The sequence below is a fragment of the Lissotriton vulgaris genome, chromosome 3_2, assembly GCF_964263255.1.
Source record: "Lissotriton vulgaris chromosome 3_2, aLisVul1.2, whole genome shotgun sequence".
In the NCBI taxonomy this organism is placed as follows: Eukaryota; Metazoa; Chordata; class Amphibia; order Caudata; family Salamandridae; genus Lissotriton; species Lissotriton vulgaris.
This window is the reverse complement of record NC_141690.1, coordinates 8309534-8327478: the sequence shown is the minus strand read 5'-3', so window position 1 is coordinate 8327478 and position 17945 is coordinate 8309534. Positions and strand designations below refer to the sequence as shown.

The window sequence follows — 17945 nt, the reverse complement described above, 5'->3', positions numbered from 1 at the left end:
TAGAGCTTCAGTTCCCACTGCAGAGATCGCATATGCCTAAGGGAATATGAAACTAGCAGGATGTAAAATGCTTTGAGGCCTAAAATACTTCCCTGAAATCCAGGATAGAGGCTGAAACATGAGAATCATAGACAGACCATCCTGGACTCGCCATTTGCGAGGATATTCCCATAACTGCACTGCGTTCAGATTAGCTCATATGAAAAAGAGCTTCTGAGAGGGAGTACAGTGTGACTTCGGCACATTTACAGGGGACCCCAGAGATGGCAGTAGGTTCACTGAAGTCTGGAGGGGGAGATATCTGCCTGCTGTAAAGCCTGTTTTCAAGTGCCAATCGCTGAGGTAGGAGAAGACTGGAACCCCTGACCGCTGCAGATGTGCTTCAATCACCATCATCACTTTAGTTATCACAAGAGGGGTGCTGGTGATGCCAAAGGGAAGGAAGCACAGGAAATCGAAAGTGCTCTTTGCCCACTGTGAACTGCAGGTAATGTCTGTGGGCAGGCAGGACATGGAAATGGAAGTTAAAAGGTTAACAATGCGCAGGTCTAGAACAGGACAGTGGCTTTCATTCTTTTTGGGCACCAGAAAGTAGCAGGAACAGCAACTACTTCTGATGCCGACGCCCTCTTGATGGCCCCTTTGCTCAGAAGGGCAGACTCTTCCAGACGGAGCAAAGCAAGATGTTCCTCCATCAGCCTGTCTTAAGTGGGTAGTATGGGTGGCAGTTTTTCAAGAAAGGGCATGGAGCCTCTGCATGATTTGTAAAACCCACATGTCCAATGTTATAAACTGCCAGTAGGTCAGGTGACATCAGATCCTGCCCCCACTACCCCCCCCCCCCCCAACTGGGTGCCCATGCAGGTATAAGGGCAAGTTAAAGGGGTTTGAGGTTGCTGGGGCGTTGGAAGACTGGCCCGACCTCTGGATGGTGTTCCTGCGTGGTTTGTGTGAACTGCGTCCAAGAAAAAGCTGGTGGCTAGCAATGAAAACACACGCTTGTTAGCCCCTATCGTAGCCACAAAACGGTGGAAGGCAGACTGGGGTTGGCAGATGGCTATGGAAAGGTGCAAGGATCTGCCCGCAACTCTGCTGACTTTAAAGCACCATAGTGCAGAGGCTGGCGTTTCACTAAAAAGGTGACAGCCATTATAGTAAATGTCCATGAGAGAAGATTGGACATCATATGAAACAATCCTCTCAACCAAACGAGCCATCCAAGGGCCACTGACGAGGCAATCGCTCTGCCTAGCGAGTCAGCTGCGTCCAGCCCACACCGGATGCTGAACTTCGCTGTATCTCGCCTGTCTAAAATGGCTTGCGTGAGTATGGCTGACAGTGGTGTGTTTAGAACTAGGGCCCTGAAAGGGATCAGCCCTGACCCTAAAAACCTGTCTGCAGTGTGGGAAGGATGGGTGGGTCGATAAGGAATCTGCAGTTAGATTATGTCTGATCAGAGCGGTGTTACAGAAGGTAAGTAACTCGTTTATCTGATAAGAGACATCCAGCTGCAGATTCCTTGCCTTAAAATAGATACCCCAGCAATGCCATACCGGAGGGACTGTGGTCTAATTTATATCAGGAAGTCCTGCAGAGTAGAGCAGCCAAAAAGGCTGTCCCTGCGGACTGGACTGTCCAGGCAGTAGTGCTTAGCGAACGTGTGCAGTGATGACCACAATGCTGCCTAACATATGTCAAGGACTGTAACACCACATAGCAACTCGGTGGTTGCAGCCTTAGCTCTGGTGAAATGAGCACTTAAGCATTCAGGAGGCTATTTCTTGACCAGAGTGTAGAAAATGTTGATGCAGAGAACGATCCACGATGACGCGAGATAGTCCTCTTGTGCACTGCACAACTTTTTTTTGTCCAACGTACTTCACGAAGAGTTGGTTGTCCACGTAGAACTCTTTCGTGAGGTCAAGGTAGAATAACAAATCTCTTTTCTGGTGCAGACGGTGGAACCACTCCTCTTCCTTAGAGGGGTGCGGAGGAGCAGGTAAAGTGGGCAAGGTGACAGATTGCCCAATGTGTAATGGTGTTGCCACTTTCGGTAAGAAACAGGCCTAAGTGTGAAGCACCAACTTAACAGGGAAGTTGGTCAGTTAAGAAGGGAATGAAGACGGAGCCTGCAGCTCTCTCAACCTCTTGGCAGAAGTTATTGCCACTAAAAAGGCTTTTTTGATGGAAAGCAGCCAGAAGGTGGCAGTTGTGCAGAGGTTCGAACGGAGAGCATATCAGGAGGTGAGAACTAAATTAAGGTCCAACTGAGGCATGATGAATGGGCAGATGGGAACATATGTACAAGACCCTTAAGAAACCGGTTTACAATAGTGAAGTTATATAAATAGGGTTGGTCTTCATCCTCAAGAAGGCACACAAGGCTGAAAGGTACCCTTTAAGAGAGACCAGTACACAATCCTGCTGGGCAAGGGTTAAAATAAAGAGAAGGGAAGCAGAAAGATGTTCAACAGACCATTCCAAGTTTCTGCCACTAGCAGGTGTACACAGTCCACAAGGAGTGGGAAAACAGCTCAAGAGGCATACAGTGTTCACTGACCACAATGCAAGGCTGGTGGAAGAAAAAGAATCTCCTTGACGTTTCTGACCCCCTGAGGCAAGAGCCCTTGTGCTTTTGTGGGTCAGGAACACAGCCTGCTTGGGTGGAGGTGCTCTTCACTTACTCCCTAGCAGGAACAGCATTCAGGATGGAGAGCCTGAAAGGCTTCCAGCCCTTTGCAATGTTAGCCAGAGCCTCTCAAGCCAGTGGAGATGTCCCATTCATCCTCTCCACCCTCTCTGATCTAGCTTCCCTTTTGGCGGCAAGGTCGATGGGAAAATAAGTTGTCAGGAGAAGTGTGTACCCTCTCTGCCAGGGCCCCCCCTAAGGGACCCCAGACCGAGGTGACCCTCCTCCTTAGGAAATCCTCCATCTTGAATGGAAGGATTCAACCCTATCAGGTTAGGGGGATGCCTCCTCCCCATAGGGAGGGGACATTCAAAGGATGTAGTCACCCTAAAGTTAAATAGCCCATTGGCTACCATCTCCCAGTGCCTGTAACTCCCCTACATTCAGTATTAAGGGGCACCCCTGAACCTCAATCAGATTCCTGCGACCTTAGAAGAAAGGGATGAAGATGACGCCGTGCAGCCGAGCCTGGAAGCCTAATACTGATTTGGCCCCAACCCTACGGCCAATCTCCTGCTAAATGACCCTGCGAAGAATACAGCGACTTCCAATAACCTCAAGAAGACCGCCATTCTTCAACAAAGACCAGATCTCCTGAGGACAGCAGCCCTGTCCAGAAAACCCAAACTTCACAGACTTAAGATCCAGGCAAATCTGCAACCCCTGCCCAAAGGGCATTTCTTTAATTTCTAGGTGCTAGCGAACTGTTATACCCAGAGGCTTCACAACCAGGGTAAATAGCAGCAAGAAAAGTTGTTTCTCTTACAGTTTCATCTTTGTAAATATATCCTATTGAACTTACCCCATTCAGAAGGTGTAGGAGTGGCTCTCTCAAGCATCTCATCGTGCCCCTTTCCCTTATGGGAACCAAAAGGGTGGAGATGGGGAGGGATGAAAGCAAACTAAAGCTATGGATGGCATCTCTAAAGCCCCAACAGTCTTTCTGCCCCGTTGCCTTCTTCCTTGTAGAAGTGTGGTTCAATGAAGTTGAAAGTAATCTAACCAATTTTATTACTGTGGACATTATGAGGAGCTTTCATTAGGTTATTACAAATTTCTATCCACGTTTCGTTTGCGGACAACTCAGTATTTCAGTTTTATTCTTCTGCAAGTTTTCATCATGGCATCCAGAGAAATCAAATTTTGCTAAGCAAGAGGTCAAGAATACAGAAGATTAGGCTTAGTGATTTTATTAGCAGTTGTACAACACTGAAAAGCACTATATTCATAACCAACATTCTGAAGGGCAGCAGTAGGGAAAGCAAAATCAAAGAATCTACTAATATTGTCATAAGGTACGCTTAAAGACCTATGGTAACATTCCTTGGTGCAGTAAAATCAGTGATAGCATGACTGACAATGCCTTAGATTATTACAGTGTTAAGCCTAACATCCAAAAGATTTTCTCAGAGGAAAAAACAATATTACTTACTTCGTTTGCTTTAGGATCATCCGGTGCCTGAGCATCTCTTGTAAGTTTAATACTCTCTGACATCTTTCGCATGAATGCATGGCTATTATTCTCATTCTTGGTCATTAAAACCTCAAGCATGAACCACAGGCACCTAAAAAGCCAAACAAACCACAACATGAAATGGGGAATGTATCACTTCACAAGTTAAATCTCCAGACAAAACAATAAACAAATGCTTTATGTGTACAGCGGATACCTAGCCACATGAAAAACAGAATACTTCATAATAGTGCACATGCTACAAAGGAGCTACAAAGAGTAATTAAAGGAATGTAGGATCTGCTTTCATGGTCACTCCCACTTTTTGCTTGGGGTCAGTATGTTGACATAAAAGTTACTTACCTTTGGTAACTGAATATTTGGTAGAGAGACAGTCTAGCCTTAGATTGATTAACTTTTGATTTCTCCCCAGGAGCCAGAAGTTCCTCTGTGGCATCATACAGCTCTGCGAGGACGTCTACTCCGGTCCGGACATCAGTGGAGCCATGTAACTCCCCTCTGGCGTATGAACGTCAGTTACTTCTGTGAAACTTACTGTGCAAGATTACGGAGCCACTATGAAAACTGGTGCCGAAACAGTGTGCCAAAAAGATAAAAAATCTTTCAGACATTAATAAAGAAGAAACATCAAATGGTAAGTTAATACCAGGCATGAATTTTTAAAGAAAACCCCAAAAGAATAAACAAAGCACAGGGTTACTTGAAATCCTGCACCCTGATGAGTAACCACCATTCCAGGGAAGAAAACGTTATACTCTATAGACTATTCATCAAAAATCTTTGAAACAGTGTGCCTTGGTAAATAACCCTCATGTAAGGGATGAAAACCTTACAATCTACAGCCCATTCATCAGTGGTAATGAGTAGCAGGATAATAGCAAAACAAAACCTATAAAAACAACACCAAGCTGTTTGGTGAATCACACCAGTACGTGACATATTGATAGTGTCAATACCAGGTATAATAATACAAAACAAAGACTTTCAAAGAAAGAACAAATACATCAGTACTGCCCACTGGTGTCCAATCCAGTGTGAAATAAACACCCACCACCAAACCGACAACACACATTTGGAAATGGATGGTATGGCAACATCTAAAAAAAACCTATGTGGCCAGGCCAAGTGGTCTGTTGAGTCCCAACTTAAGTTGAGATATTTATCCCCAGAATATAAACCCAGCACTGATAAGGGTATAACCCTTACCTCATGGATCATTCACAAAGTAGGGAAGATGGGCAGGGAGTTAATGAGTCTGAGGCTAGACTTTGTCTCTACCAGATATTACATTACCAAAGGTAAGTAACTTTTACATCTCATAGAGACATCCAGCTGCAGATTTGTTAACTTTTGAATTAAATACTAAAGCTATACCCTCCTGGAGGAGGGTCTGTGAACCAATCCTACAAAAGTTCTCAAAGAGAACCAGCCGGTCATAACTAACAACCGACCAAATGCACAAGTTACTACTTGTGTAACGATATATCTGTAAGAGACATTAGTTAGTGATAGATTCCTTACCTTAGAATATCCCCAGGCGTCAGACTGGATCCGTAAATTTTTGCGTAGCAATACCCCTGCGCGTCGGTAGGCGTCGTCTGCGGCTCCACGTCCGTCGTCGGCGTCGTTAGCGCCGGAATGACGTCGGAGTACTTAGACGCCGCCCATGCGCGCTGACGTCAGTTCTGATACACAGCTGTTCCGCGCCAGATACGCAGAGCCATGATAGAACCAACACTGGTGCGATGAAACTAGGGCCCTGAAAGGGGATGACCTTAACCGTAGATAATCGTTTGCAGAACGGGGAGGATGGGTGGGTCGGTAAGGAATCTATCACTAACTAATGTCTCTTACAGATATATCGTTACACAAGTAGTAACTTGTGCATCTGAAAGAGACACGTTAGTGATAGATTCCTTACCTTAGAATAGATACCCCAGCAATACCAACCCCGGTGGTGGGTCTGCGAACCAATAATCACACCAGAAAGTCCTGGAGGACGGAACGGCCAAAGAAGCCATCCCTCCGGACTTGACTGTCCAGGCAGTAGTGTCTTGCGAACGTGTGCAGCGAGGCCCACGTCGCTGCCTGGCAAATGTCCTGTAAGGGGACTCCTCGGCCCAGGGCAGTTGTTGCCGTGGCACGAGTGGAATGAGCCCGCAATCCAGCAGGGGGCTCCTTTTTCGCCATGGAGTAACATGCCTGAATACACAAGATGATCCACCGCGAAATGGTCCTCTTGTGTACTGCCTTTCCCTTCTTCGCGCCCACGTAACCAACAAAGAGTTGGTCATCCACCCGAATTTGGCGTGTGCGATCTAGGTAATAGGAGAGCGCACGTTTTGGATCCAGCCGGTGGAGCCTCTCTTCCACTTTCAAGGGATGCGGAGGTGGAAAGAAGGTGGGCAAAGTAATGGACTGCCCGATGTGGAAGGCCGTGACAACCTTGGGCAGAAAGGAAGGTCGTGTACGCAACACCACCTTGTCTGGATGAACAGATAGGAAAGGTGGAGTAGAAGAAAGAGCCTGGAGCTCACTCACCCTCCTGGTAGAGGTGATGGCGACCATGAAAGCAGTCTTCAATGTGAGAAGACGGAGAGGAAAGTTATGGAGCGGCTCAAAGGGAGCACACATCAGATAAGTGAGTACAAGATTCAAGTCCCACTGGGGCATCACAAAGGGAACAGGAGGGAACATGTGTGTGATGCCCTTCAGAAATCTATTTACAATGGGGGACTTGAATAAAGAAGGCTGATCAGGTAGCCTTAAGAAGGCGGAAAGAGCAGAAAGGTACCCTTTAAGAGTGCCCAAAGCAGAGCCCTGCTGGGCAAGGGAAAGAAGGAAGAGCAGCACTTCAGAAAGGGGTGCAGAGAAAGGATCCACAGCCTTTGCTGTGCACCATGCCACAAATCTGTTCCACCTGCAGGCGTATACCGACTTTGTGGAGGGACGCCTGGCTGCCAGAATGATATCACAGACTTCAGGAGGCAAGTCAAATGGCCTCAACTGTCGCCGCTCAATCTCCAAGCTTGAATGTGGAGACTGGACAGGTTCAGGTGCAGTACCGTCCCCTGCTGCTGCGACAGAAGGTCCTCCCGAAGAGGCAGACGAATCGGGGGATCGACTGACATGCTAAGTAGCTCGGGATACCAGTATCTTCGTGCCCAGTCCGGAGCCACAAGGATAACCTGGGCCCGGTCGCGCCTGATCTTCAGCACTCTGGGCAGAAGTGGTATAGGCGGAAAGGCGTACAATAGACCGCAACTCCACTCGCGACGAAAAGCGCCTCCGAGCGAGTGCCGCCTGGAAATTCCAACGCGCAGAACTGATGACATTGCGCGTTCTCTTCTGTGGCGAATAGATCTAACCAAGGCTCTTCCCGTTGCTGAAAGAGACCTTGCGCCACGTCCGAGTTCAGACGCCATTCGTGATCCATCATGCACCGACGGCTGAGTTAGTCTGCCCTGGCATTCAGAGAGCCTGCCAAGTGTTGAACCACCAGGGTCACGCCCTGATGTTCCAGCCATTGCCATAGGCGCAGAGCCTCCTGGCATAGGGTCCACGACCCCACTCCGCCTTGTTTGTTGCAGTACCACATGGCGGTGGTGTTGTCGGTGAACACTTGCACTACACTCCCCCGAACAGAGGGGAGGAATGCTTTCAGTGCTAGACGAATCGCCCGCAGCTCCAACATGTTGATATGGAGCCGGGACTCCGCCGGAGACCAGAGGCCTCTGATCTCCCATATGGCCTCCCCAGCCCTGGAGGGACGCGTCCGTCACAACCACGTGCTCCGGGTGGGGTAGGGAGAGGGATCTGCCACTGACCCAGTCGCGGTCCGTGAGCCACCACTGCAGTTGTTTCGCAGTGCCCTCCAAGATCAAGACATGATCGGACAGGTTGCCCTGATGCTGGGCCCACTGAAACTTCAGGTCCCACTGCAGAGCCCGCATCCGCCACCTGGCGTGATGCACCAGAAGGATGCAGGAGGCCATCAGCCCCAGAAGCCGCAGCGTCAACCTGACCGAGACTCGGGATAACAGCTGGAAGATGGGAATCAGAGCCTGTATATCCCGAACCCGCTGTTCGGGCAGGTAAACCCGAAACTGCGCCGAGTCGAGAACCGCTCCGATGAAAAGGAGCTTCCGAGAGGGACACAGGTGTGACTTCGGCACATTGATGGAAAACCCCAGCAAGTGCAGGAGATCCGCCGTAGTCTGGAGGCGGCGGACGACTGTCTGGGGCGAGCCCGCCTTCAACAACCAGTCGTCGAGGTAGGGGGAAGACTGAGACCCCCCAACCTGCGCGGATGAGCCGCGACCACCGCCATCACCTTTGTGAACACCCGTGGGGCGCTGGTAAGGCCGAAGGGGAGCACTGTAAACTGAAAGTGCTCTTGGCCTACCGTGAACCGCAGGTAACGCCGGTGTGCCGGCAGGACGGGGATGTGGAAATACGCATCCTGCAAGTCCAACGCTACCATCCAGTCTTCCGGGTCTAGGGCAGCTAAGACCTGAGCCAGTGTCAGCATCTTGAACTTCTCCTTCCGGAGGAAGCCGTTGACGTTCTGCAGGTCAAAGATAGGGCGTAGGCCCCCTTTGCCCTTCTTGGGTACCAGGAAGTAGTGGGAGTAGCAACCACGACCTACTTCTGGCCCAGGAACGCGCTCGATGGCCCCCTTGGCCAAGAGGGCCGAAACTTCCTCCTGCAGGAGCCGCAAATGATCCCCCGAGACGCGGTGGTGTTGCGGTGGCATGGCTTGAGGGGTCGTCTCGAAGGGGAGGGAGTAGCCCCTTCGGACGATCTGCAGCACCCACCTGTCCGAAGTGACTGTGCGCCAGTGAGAGTGGTGATGGCGAACCCTGCCCCCCACTGGCGTCACATGGGCCGAAAAGCACGGACTAGGAGGGTTTAGAGGCGGATGCTGCGGGGGCAGGTGTGGACTGGCTGCGCTTGCCTCCCCGACCGCCTCCACGGCGGTTTCCACGGCCGCCGCCGCGCTGGACGACAGTTTGCGGCGAGTGGCTGGCGGCACGCGTGGGGACGCCCCTTCCGTGGCTACGAAAGGAGCGAAAGGCACCCACTTGCTGGCGCGGGGCCGAGAGGCCCAAGGACTTGGCCGTAGCCCTGGAGTCCTTAAAGCGCTCAAGCGCGTGGTCTGCCTTGTCGCCAAAGAGGCGACGGCCATCGAACGGCATGTCCATGAGGGTATTCTGGACATCAGCCGAGAAGTTGGCGGATCTGAGCCAGGCGTGGCGTCGAATCGCCACCGTCGTAGCCATCGCTCTGCCCAGCGAATCAGTTGTGTCCAGTCCGCACCTGATCGAATATTTCGCTGCGTCCCGGCCCTCCACCAGGGCTTGGCCGAGTTTGGCCCGTACCTCCAACGGACACTCTGGCAGCAATTCCGCCACCGTTTCCCATATAGAATGGGTGTAACGGCCCAAGAGGCATGCGGTGTTGGAAGACCGCAGTCCACAGCTAAGGGACGAGAAGACCTTCTTGCCAAAGGCCTCGTACCTCTTGGATTCCCGATCAGGGGGAGCCAACGGGAAGGCGGTCTGGGAGTTAGAGGCCTGGATAACCAGACTCTCGGGGGTGGGGTGGGTGGACAGGAAACATGGGTCGCCCGGAGCCGGGCGGTGGCGTCTGGCCACGTTCCTATCTACAGGCGAACCTGTAGCGGGCCTGGACCAAGTGCCCAAAAGAACGTCCGACAAGGCCTCATTAAACGGCAGCATAGGCTCCATGGAGCTTGACTGCGGCTTAAGGACCTCAGTGAGGAGGTTAGTCCTCACGGCCGCGACGGGAAGCTCAAGGCCCAATGCCTTAGCAGCCCTCATCAACACCACACTATATGTCGCGCCCTCCTCCGAAGCCACGGAAGGAGGAGAGACGAATCCAGTGTCTGGAGAGGTGTCCAGGCCACTGGCCTCCCCAAGGTCTCCTGTCCAGTCCATGCTAGACTGACATTCCCTTGTCAGAGGGTCCTCAGACCCCTCCCAATCCTCATCGTCCCCCCATCTCCTGAGACTCAGGGTCGTTAGTGAATGAGGATGGTTCATAGGGATAGAAATCCCCGAACGGCGTCGGGACCCATAGAGAGGAGGTATTGGGGACGGCGTCGGCCGGGACCGACGCCGGAGGGGACACCACACGGACCGACCCCGGGGGGGTCGTAAGGTCCACCGGGGACGTTCCATCGCCCGACGAGGGTCGAACGGCACCCTGCGGCGTTGGACCCGAAGGCACGACGACGCCGGGACCGCCGAACCCTGCGGCGCCGAGCCCGAGGGCAGCGGCGGCGTCGGGATCGTGGAGCCCTGCGGCGGCGGCGGCGAAGACGCCGGCGGCGTCGAGGCCGAAGCACCCGACGGCGTCGGGGTTGTACCCGACCCACTAGGGCCCCCAGACGGGTTCGCTGGGCCCGAAGGCGCCGCGGAACCCGTCGGAGAAGAAAGGGACCTCATGGCCATGAGGAAGCGCTCTATCTCCTCCGGCGTCGCGTTCAGCCCAGGGACCGGGGGGTATGGAGCCGAACGCGGCGCCCGCGACTCCTGAGGAGCCGCGTGGGCGGTGTCACCCGAACCCCCGGCCGCATCGCGCGAGCGTCGGGGGGAGTCGGAAGAGCGATGATGTCTCTTCGACTTCTTATGCTTCTTACCTGACGACTTGGACCCGGAGTGGCGCCGACTCCCGGAGCTGTGACGGCTCCGCCCCCGCGACCTGTCCCTCGACCTCCCGTGGGACCGGGACCAGGACCTCACACGGCGCGGGGCCGACTGGCGGATCTCGAGTCGCCTGCGGGACCGCTCCAGCCTGGCCTTCCTCGAGAGGGCCCGACAGTCGGAGCAGGCCTCGTCGTCATGGTCGGCGCCCAAACACGTCAGACACAGTCGGTGCGGATCCGTAACCGACATGAGTCGCTCGCAATCGCCGCAGTGCTTGAAGCCGGGCATCCCTAACGGCACCGTCGGAGTCGTGAAGACTTCGAAAGAGATCAAAAGATCCAAAAAGTTAGTCAAAAAATGACTAGGGAACTGCTTTTTCCAGATCTGCGCTGGCTGGCGCGGAAAAAAGAAGAACTGACGTCAGCACGCGGAGGCGGCGTCTAAGTACTCCGACGACGTCATCACGGCGCCCACGACGCCGACGACGGACGCGGAGCCGCAGACGACGCCTACCGACGCGCAAGGGTACTGCTACGCAAAACTTTCCGGATCCAGTCTGACGCCTGGGGATATTCTAAGGTAAGGAATCTATCACTAACGTGTCTCTTTCAGATTTGTGTCACAATAGACTTGAGTGGTCTGACAACACATGGAGCTTCGCTGGCCCACCTTTACTGCAGGACGGCAGGTAACTATAAAGCCCGCGCCATGATGGCCTTTATTGTTATGGTCCGAAAGTCTGAACATTACACCGAGCTATGGGCACGCTCAAAATACCAAGGCAAGGGAAAGAAGAATAGAGAACACACCTATTAGTGCAGCATCAAAATCGTAAATAAGTAAAAGATGAAACATTAAAAGGAAATAACAGATCAAACGAATCATCAACAAGCGCATGCAACATAACTTGTGATATGAAACACAATTTTATCACAAGCCCACCTCAAGAAGTAACAGTCATGATTCCCCAATGAATTGTATAGCACAGTGAAAATAGATATATACCCAAAAAGACAGGCAGTATTTAACTTCCAGACAGATGCATAAAGCATTGCGGGAGAATGACATGAAGAGCTTCTTATATAGCATAAAAACTCCATAAATTGGATGACAGAAAATAGGTAAGGAAACTGCAGCTAGAAGTCTTCATCAGATTGTTTCCGACACTACCTATCACACTTTTTATTTAACAACAAGGGGCCAGGGACAGACTGATTTGCATATAGCCAGGTTCTGAGCTGGGATGGTGCAGTGAGATAAATAACAGTGATGGATCAAGCCCTGATCTTTGGACTGGCTAAGAGTGGTCTGCTTAATTCAGACACTCTGTTCATCACCACCCCCTTTTCTGAATCACTACCTATCACACAGCGTAAGATACAGAGTTCATCCCATATGTTCTAGAAATGAACAAATGAATTACATATCCCCTCCATAGAGGAGAATGCAACTGACTAGTGTCTTCCCAAGAATATACCATAAGAAAACAAGTTACTTGCCTGAAACTTTGGTTTTCCAGTATTGGAAACTTTCATAGATTTCCATTCTTGAATCATTCCCCATCATCGAGATTGGAGTCCCGGATACAAATAAAATAGCAATAGAAACCATTACAAAAGAAGAAACTAGACCTAGGCCCATTCTAGTTTTGTAACATAGCCACCTCTTTTTTTAAAAGAGACCAAATAAAATGAACAATCAATCAGATTAGCCTCACCCTCTAGAACCTTCCTGAGAGAACCTCAGACTCATTTTCGTAGCCGTAGTGTAATTCCATAACTGAAGCTTCTGAAGGCTGAGCTTTCCCAGGGGTGGAGGGTGAGTCGCATGGGAATCTATGAAAGTTTCCAATACTGGGGGGGGCGCTAGAGGGCGCACGAGCTAATGGCCGCACTTTAGTGAGGCTCTGGCTGCCTGGTCGGGAATATCCTTCATTTCTCCTGTATACCTGCGGGAAACTGCCTGAAACTTTCAGCGAGTCCGAGTCTGGGTGCCCTGTTGATCCTGCCCGAGTTTGGGAACGATCCGAGGTTCGGCGCCCGACTTATCCGGCTAAACGTTTTGACCGGCTCAAGCTGCTGCGGAGTGACGGCGCGGGAGCCTGGACGCGCCATCACGCGAGGCCGGGGCTCGCCACGAGGTAGGCGGGCCTCAGGGGCGGAGTGACCTGTCCGGTGCCGGTGGGTCCTGCCGGGGCACGGTAGACTGCAGTGGCAGTGAGTCTTCCCCCCCCCCCCCTCCCCCCCGGGCCACAGCAACATGCGAAGACACTAAGCGGCGGACTTGTGTGCCACTGGGAGCACCGGCAAAGACGCGACCTGCCGCCTGCACTGGACAGAGGTGAGACGGGTCCCCGGCCGTGGATTGCCGGCTGCCGGCGGTCCTGTGAACTGGCTGCGATCTTGATGCTTCTGGACGTTGGGGGCGGAGGAGCGCTGGGGGCCTACTGAGGGCCGCGATCAGGGACCGTCCCACACAGACTGCTACCCGCCGGCTGGTGCGGTGGGCCTGCCCCCCCCCACCCCCCCGTTTTTTGCCCCTCACCCGCGGAGAAGACTGCAGGACAGGCACGCACTTTTCAGCGCACCGCTGCCCGCCACCTGTGCCACGCGGCAGAGGGAGCCCACGGACCCCCTCTTGAGCAGCTGCAGCTAGCCTTGGTCACCGGAGTTTGTATCACGCCAGGGAGTGGAGAACACAGGGGCGCGCCAGGCCTGCTACCTGCACAGACGGCGCTGTCACGGGCACGGACACAGTGTGGGGGGGCACGACTGCAAAAAACTCTAATACCGGGCAGCGAAGACCGCTCCACTCGACTCGTACCGGGCGCCTCGGGCCCCCACAAGCGGCGCACTATGGGCAAAAATGACCAGAAACAGCCTAAGCTTTCTTTTGAGCCTGCAACCACTAAGAAGCCGCTGAGGAACACGGCTGGCGTCGGCGGTGCCCAAGAACCGTCGAGCAGTGCGGCCCCCCCCACGGCAGCGCCTACTGAACTGCAAGCCATGATGGAGGAGATGAGGCAGGGCTTCGCCACAATAGTGGACAAGGTGGATCGCCTGTCCTCAAGGATGGATGGGGTTGCACAAAAACTAGAAGTCCATGAAGAACGCCTGACTGAAGCGGAGCGACGCATATCGGCTTCCGAAGACGCAACGACATCCCACGAGGCGCGCCTCTCCAGAATGGACAATATTCTGCGTGTGATAGCGGCAAAGAACGAGGAGTTGGAGGCGAGGAGTAGGCGCAATAACATACGCGTCCTAGGAGTGCCGGAATCCACCAATACTGGCCGTATGGAGGAATATGTCGAGAGACTCCTCATCACTGCAGTGGGAAAGGAAGCCTTCTCCAGTCAATTCATTGTCGAAAGAGCGCACCGCTCTCTGGGTCCAACACCGAAGCCGGGAGCGCAGCCGCGGCCTATTATCGCCCGATTGCTTAACTACCGCGACCGCGACACTGCACTGCGGGCAGCACGGACAAACCATAATCTGACTTGTGATGGAGTACGTTTTTCAGTGTACCCGGACTGCACGCCTATGGTGCAGGAGCAGCGGAAGAAGTTCTTGGACGTAAAGAAAAAACTAAGAGACATGCAAGTGGACTATGCGCTCCTGTACCCGGCAAGGCTCAGGGTGACCCATCAGGGCAAGCAATATTTCTTCACTAATCCGCAGCAGGTGGATGACTATATCAAGAGACTCCGCGCTACTAGAAGGGACAGGCGCAACGAGGAGAATATCGGTGAGGAAGAAGAGCCTTTGGAGCAGGCTGCCGCCTGACAAAAACGACTTGCTATGGACTGAGTGACCTCTTGCTGTTGCCCTGCAGCTAGATTCGAATCCTGTGCCCTGTCCAAGCCATGGCCCCCCTGATCTGATTGGGGACCCGGAATGCAGACTCATTGCTATTTGGTCAGGAGGTGGCTTGGCAGGCAGGTCACACATTGTGATCCGAAGAAGGGACTGCTTTTTTGCTGTAAGCAGACTGAAGGTAACTCTGGAGGGGCCATACACAGCGGCTGCTTATTGGTCGAGCACCCTTGCATTGACTACTTCCTTCTCCATCCGGGGAGGCAGGCCGCGAGACACTTTGGTGTGATGGACAGGCTCTAACCTGCAGGGGTAATGTATACCAGGCAACACCCCCCCATCTCTGACTGTTCCCGTATGGCGAGTGCGGGGCGGGAAGAGACTATCGGGGTGTATTGGTGTGTACCTCTGATGCCCCCAGAAGGGGATTCCCCACATAGTTCTTCTATGGTTCTTGGTTACGAGGGTTGGGGAGGGGGGAGGGGAAGAGGTACTGGCAAGATTGGGTTGCTTCAGTGGGCGGGGGGAGGACTGGGAGTGAGGGAGTTGAGTAGCTACGTTTGGGGGGAGGGGGGGAGAGCGATTGTTGGGGTATGGGTTGTTGAGCCTGAAGGCAGTTATATGGGAGGTACGCATGACGGGAGTGCAGTTGTTGGTGCTGGAGTGACTGAGAGTGAGACAGTATGGGAGAAGAGACTGATCCGAACAGGGGAAAGAAGTGCACTTGGTACATTAAGCGTGGGGGCTGGCGGACTGGCCGTGATCTTTTGTCAGGAATGTGATGGTGGTCACGGGTGATAACGCCTTAAGTAACATCTCAATATTGTCGTGGAATGTGCGGGGCCTTAACAATCCCAGGAAATGTAGAAATGTACTTACGTATCTAGATAGGCATCACGTGCAGATAGCGCTGATCCAGGAGACCCACTTGAAACCTCGGAGCGATCCTAAATTTGCATGTAGATGGGCACTGGTGAGGGAATTTTCCTCCTACTCCACTTACTCGAGGGGTACAGTCATCCTTATCAATAAAGCACTGCCGTTCCAAAAGTTGGGTGTGAAGGTGGACACTGAGGGGAGGTATGTGATTCTGTGGGGCAGGCTGGGCACTGATGTGATTGTAATTGTGAATTGTTATGCGCCCAATATTGACACACCTGGGTTTTTCATGGCACTGTGGGGACATGTATTGGAGATTGACGCCTCACATGTTATCTGGGGGGGGGGGACTTCAACCTGTCGCTGATTCCTGGGGCAGACAGGTCGGATGGGAGCGGCCAATACAACATAAAAGCTCGCGATGCACTGCAGGGCATACTGACAGAGGCGGGACTCATAGATAGCTGGAGGTACATGCACCCTGTGACTAGGGAAGGCACGCACTTCACGACACACGCACGCACGTGGGCAAGACTTGACTACTGCTTTATATCGCGGGGCCTGGCTGGAGGTGTCAGTAAGGTACAACATCTACCTCGAACCTACTCTGACCACTGCCCTGTCTTGGCTGTGCTCGTCATGCCTGGATTTTCCAGGACGCGCCCACCGTGGCGGCTCTTCCCCTCGGCCCTACTGGATCCTGTCTTTAAGCAAGAACTTGGTGAGGAGATAGAGGCCTTTTTCCCTAGAAATAAGGGGTCAGTCGATAGCGTTGAGACGATTTGGGAGGCCTTCAAGGTTACTATACGAGGTATCACGATCGCTAAGAGCTGCGGCATACTGAGGGACATAGTGCGCACACTGACTAAGCTCGAATTGGAACTTAAAGCTCTAGAGGCGGAGATGGTCAGAAACCCTCGCCCTGAACTGGCGGAGGAATTTCGGTCCACTCTCTCGTCCTTTGAGGAGGAAGCTGCAAGGGAGGTGAAGTTCCGGGGCAAGTACTGGACAGCCAGGCAATACTGCGAGGGAGACCGGCCGGGAAAGGTACTTGCGGCGCTCACGAGACATCCGCGATACGCTACCCATATACTGGGAATCACTGATGGTGAGGGTGAGACCTGTCAGGACACGAAGGGGATACAGGACGCTTTCTTGCAGCACTATAAACGGCTATATTCCACGCAGCAGGCGGGCGAGGTGGACTTCGGGTCCTTCCTCGACGACATAGCGCTGTGTTGGCTGAGCGACAGCGACAGGGCCTTCCTTGGATGTCCTCTCGAACTCGATGAGATTAGAGAGGCTATCATGTCCCTAGGTAACGGCAAGGCTGCAGGGCTGGACGGCCTTCCGGCTGAGTTTTATAAGTGCTACATAGACATCATGGCACCGGTGCTAAAGGAAGTCTTTGAAGAGTCCCTGGAGGTCGGGATACTACCGGGCTCAATGAGGGAGGTAGCGATCACCTCACTTCTGAAGCCAGGGAAAAACCCTCTGGATACAGACTCCTATAGGCCCCTTTCGCTTCTAAATTGTGATGCGAAAATACTTGCTAAAGTATTGGCGACTAGGCTATCCCTGCTCATGACCACTCTAGTGCTGCCAGATCAGTCAGGCTTTGTGCCGGGCCGTGCCACGTCGCACAATCTGCGTACGCTGTTCTCTCTTATACCCACCATTGCGCCCGAGCTGCCTATTGCCGCTGTGTTTCTGGACGCCACTAAAGCGTTTGATTCTGTGGAATGGGGCTACCTCATGGCCATCTTGATTAGGATGGGGTTCCCTAGGATTTTCATCTCCTGGGTGAAACTTCTCTACACTTCCCCGGTCGCCAAGGTCATCATAAATGGCGTGCTCTCTACACAAATGCCGATCACAAGGGGGACTAGACAAGGCTGCCCCCTGTCACCCCTGCTATTCGCCCTGGCAATTGAGCCATTGGCATGCAGGGTCCGACAATTGCATAAGGCTAGCGCCTTTTACTGCAACCAACGGCAGATAGGGATTTCCTTATACGCGGATGACGTCACACTCTACGTGCGGCACCCACAGCAAAACCTTAACCCGATCCTACGAGAATTTATTGTGTTTGGTGGCATTTCCGGAGTGCACATTAACTGGAAGAAGTCGCAATTCTTTCCCCTCACCGCCGCGGTTGACCAATTCCCATTGGACTACCCCCTAGAGTGGTGCAGTTCAGAACTCAAATACCTGGGTATTGAGATATCACTTAACAAGGAGGACACTATCCGGCTGAATTACGGAGTGGCTATCTCACAATTGACGGACAATGTGACTCGCTGGATGTCCCTCCCGCTCTCGATGGCAGGCAGGGCATCCCTGATCAAGATGGTCATCCTCCCGAGGTTCCTGTACCTCTTTCAGAACATCCCCTACTACCCGGGACCCTATTTCTT

General features: G+C 52.7%; 1 protein-coding gene across 2 annotated transcripts in view; it reads right to left on the bottom strand.

The window, feature by feature from the left end:
- The window catches only part of PDS5A (PDS5 cohesin associated factor A), a 1517933-nt gene that overhangs the window by 301429 nt on the left and 1198559 nt on the right, over window positions 1-17945 (bottom strand). For both annotated transcript variants that reach the window (XM_086963962.1, XM_086963961.1), the window contains exon 27: window positions 4122-4254. In XM_086963962.1, the coding sequence (XP_086820088.1) occupies window positions 4122-4254 (133 nt within the window). The remainder of the gene's footprint in view (window positions 1-4121; window positions 4255-17945) is intronic.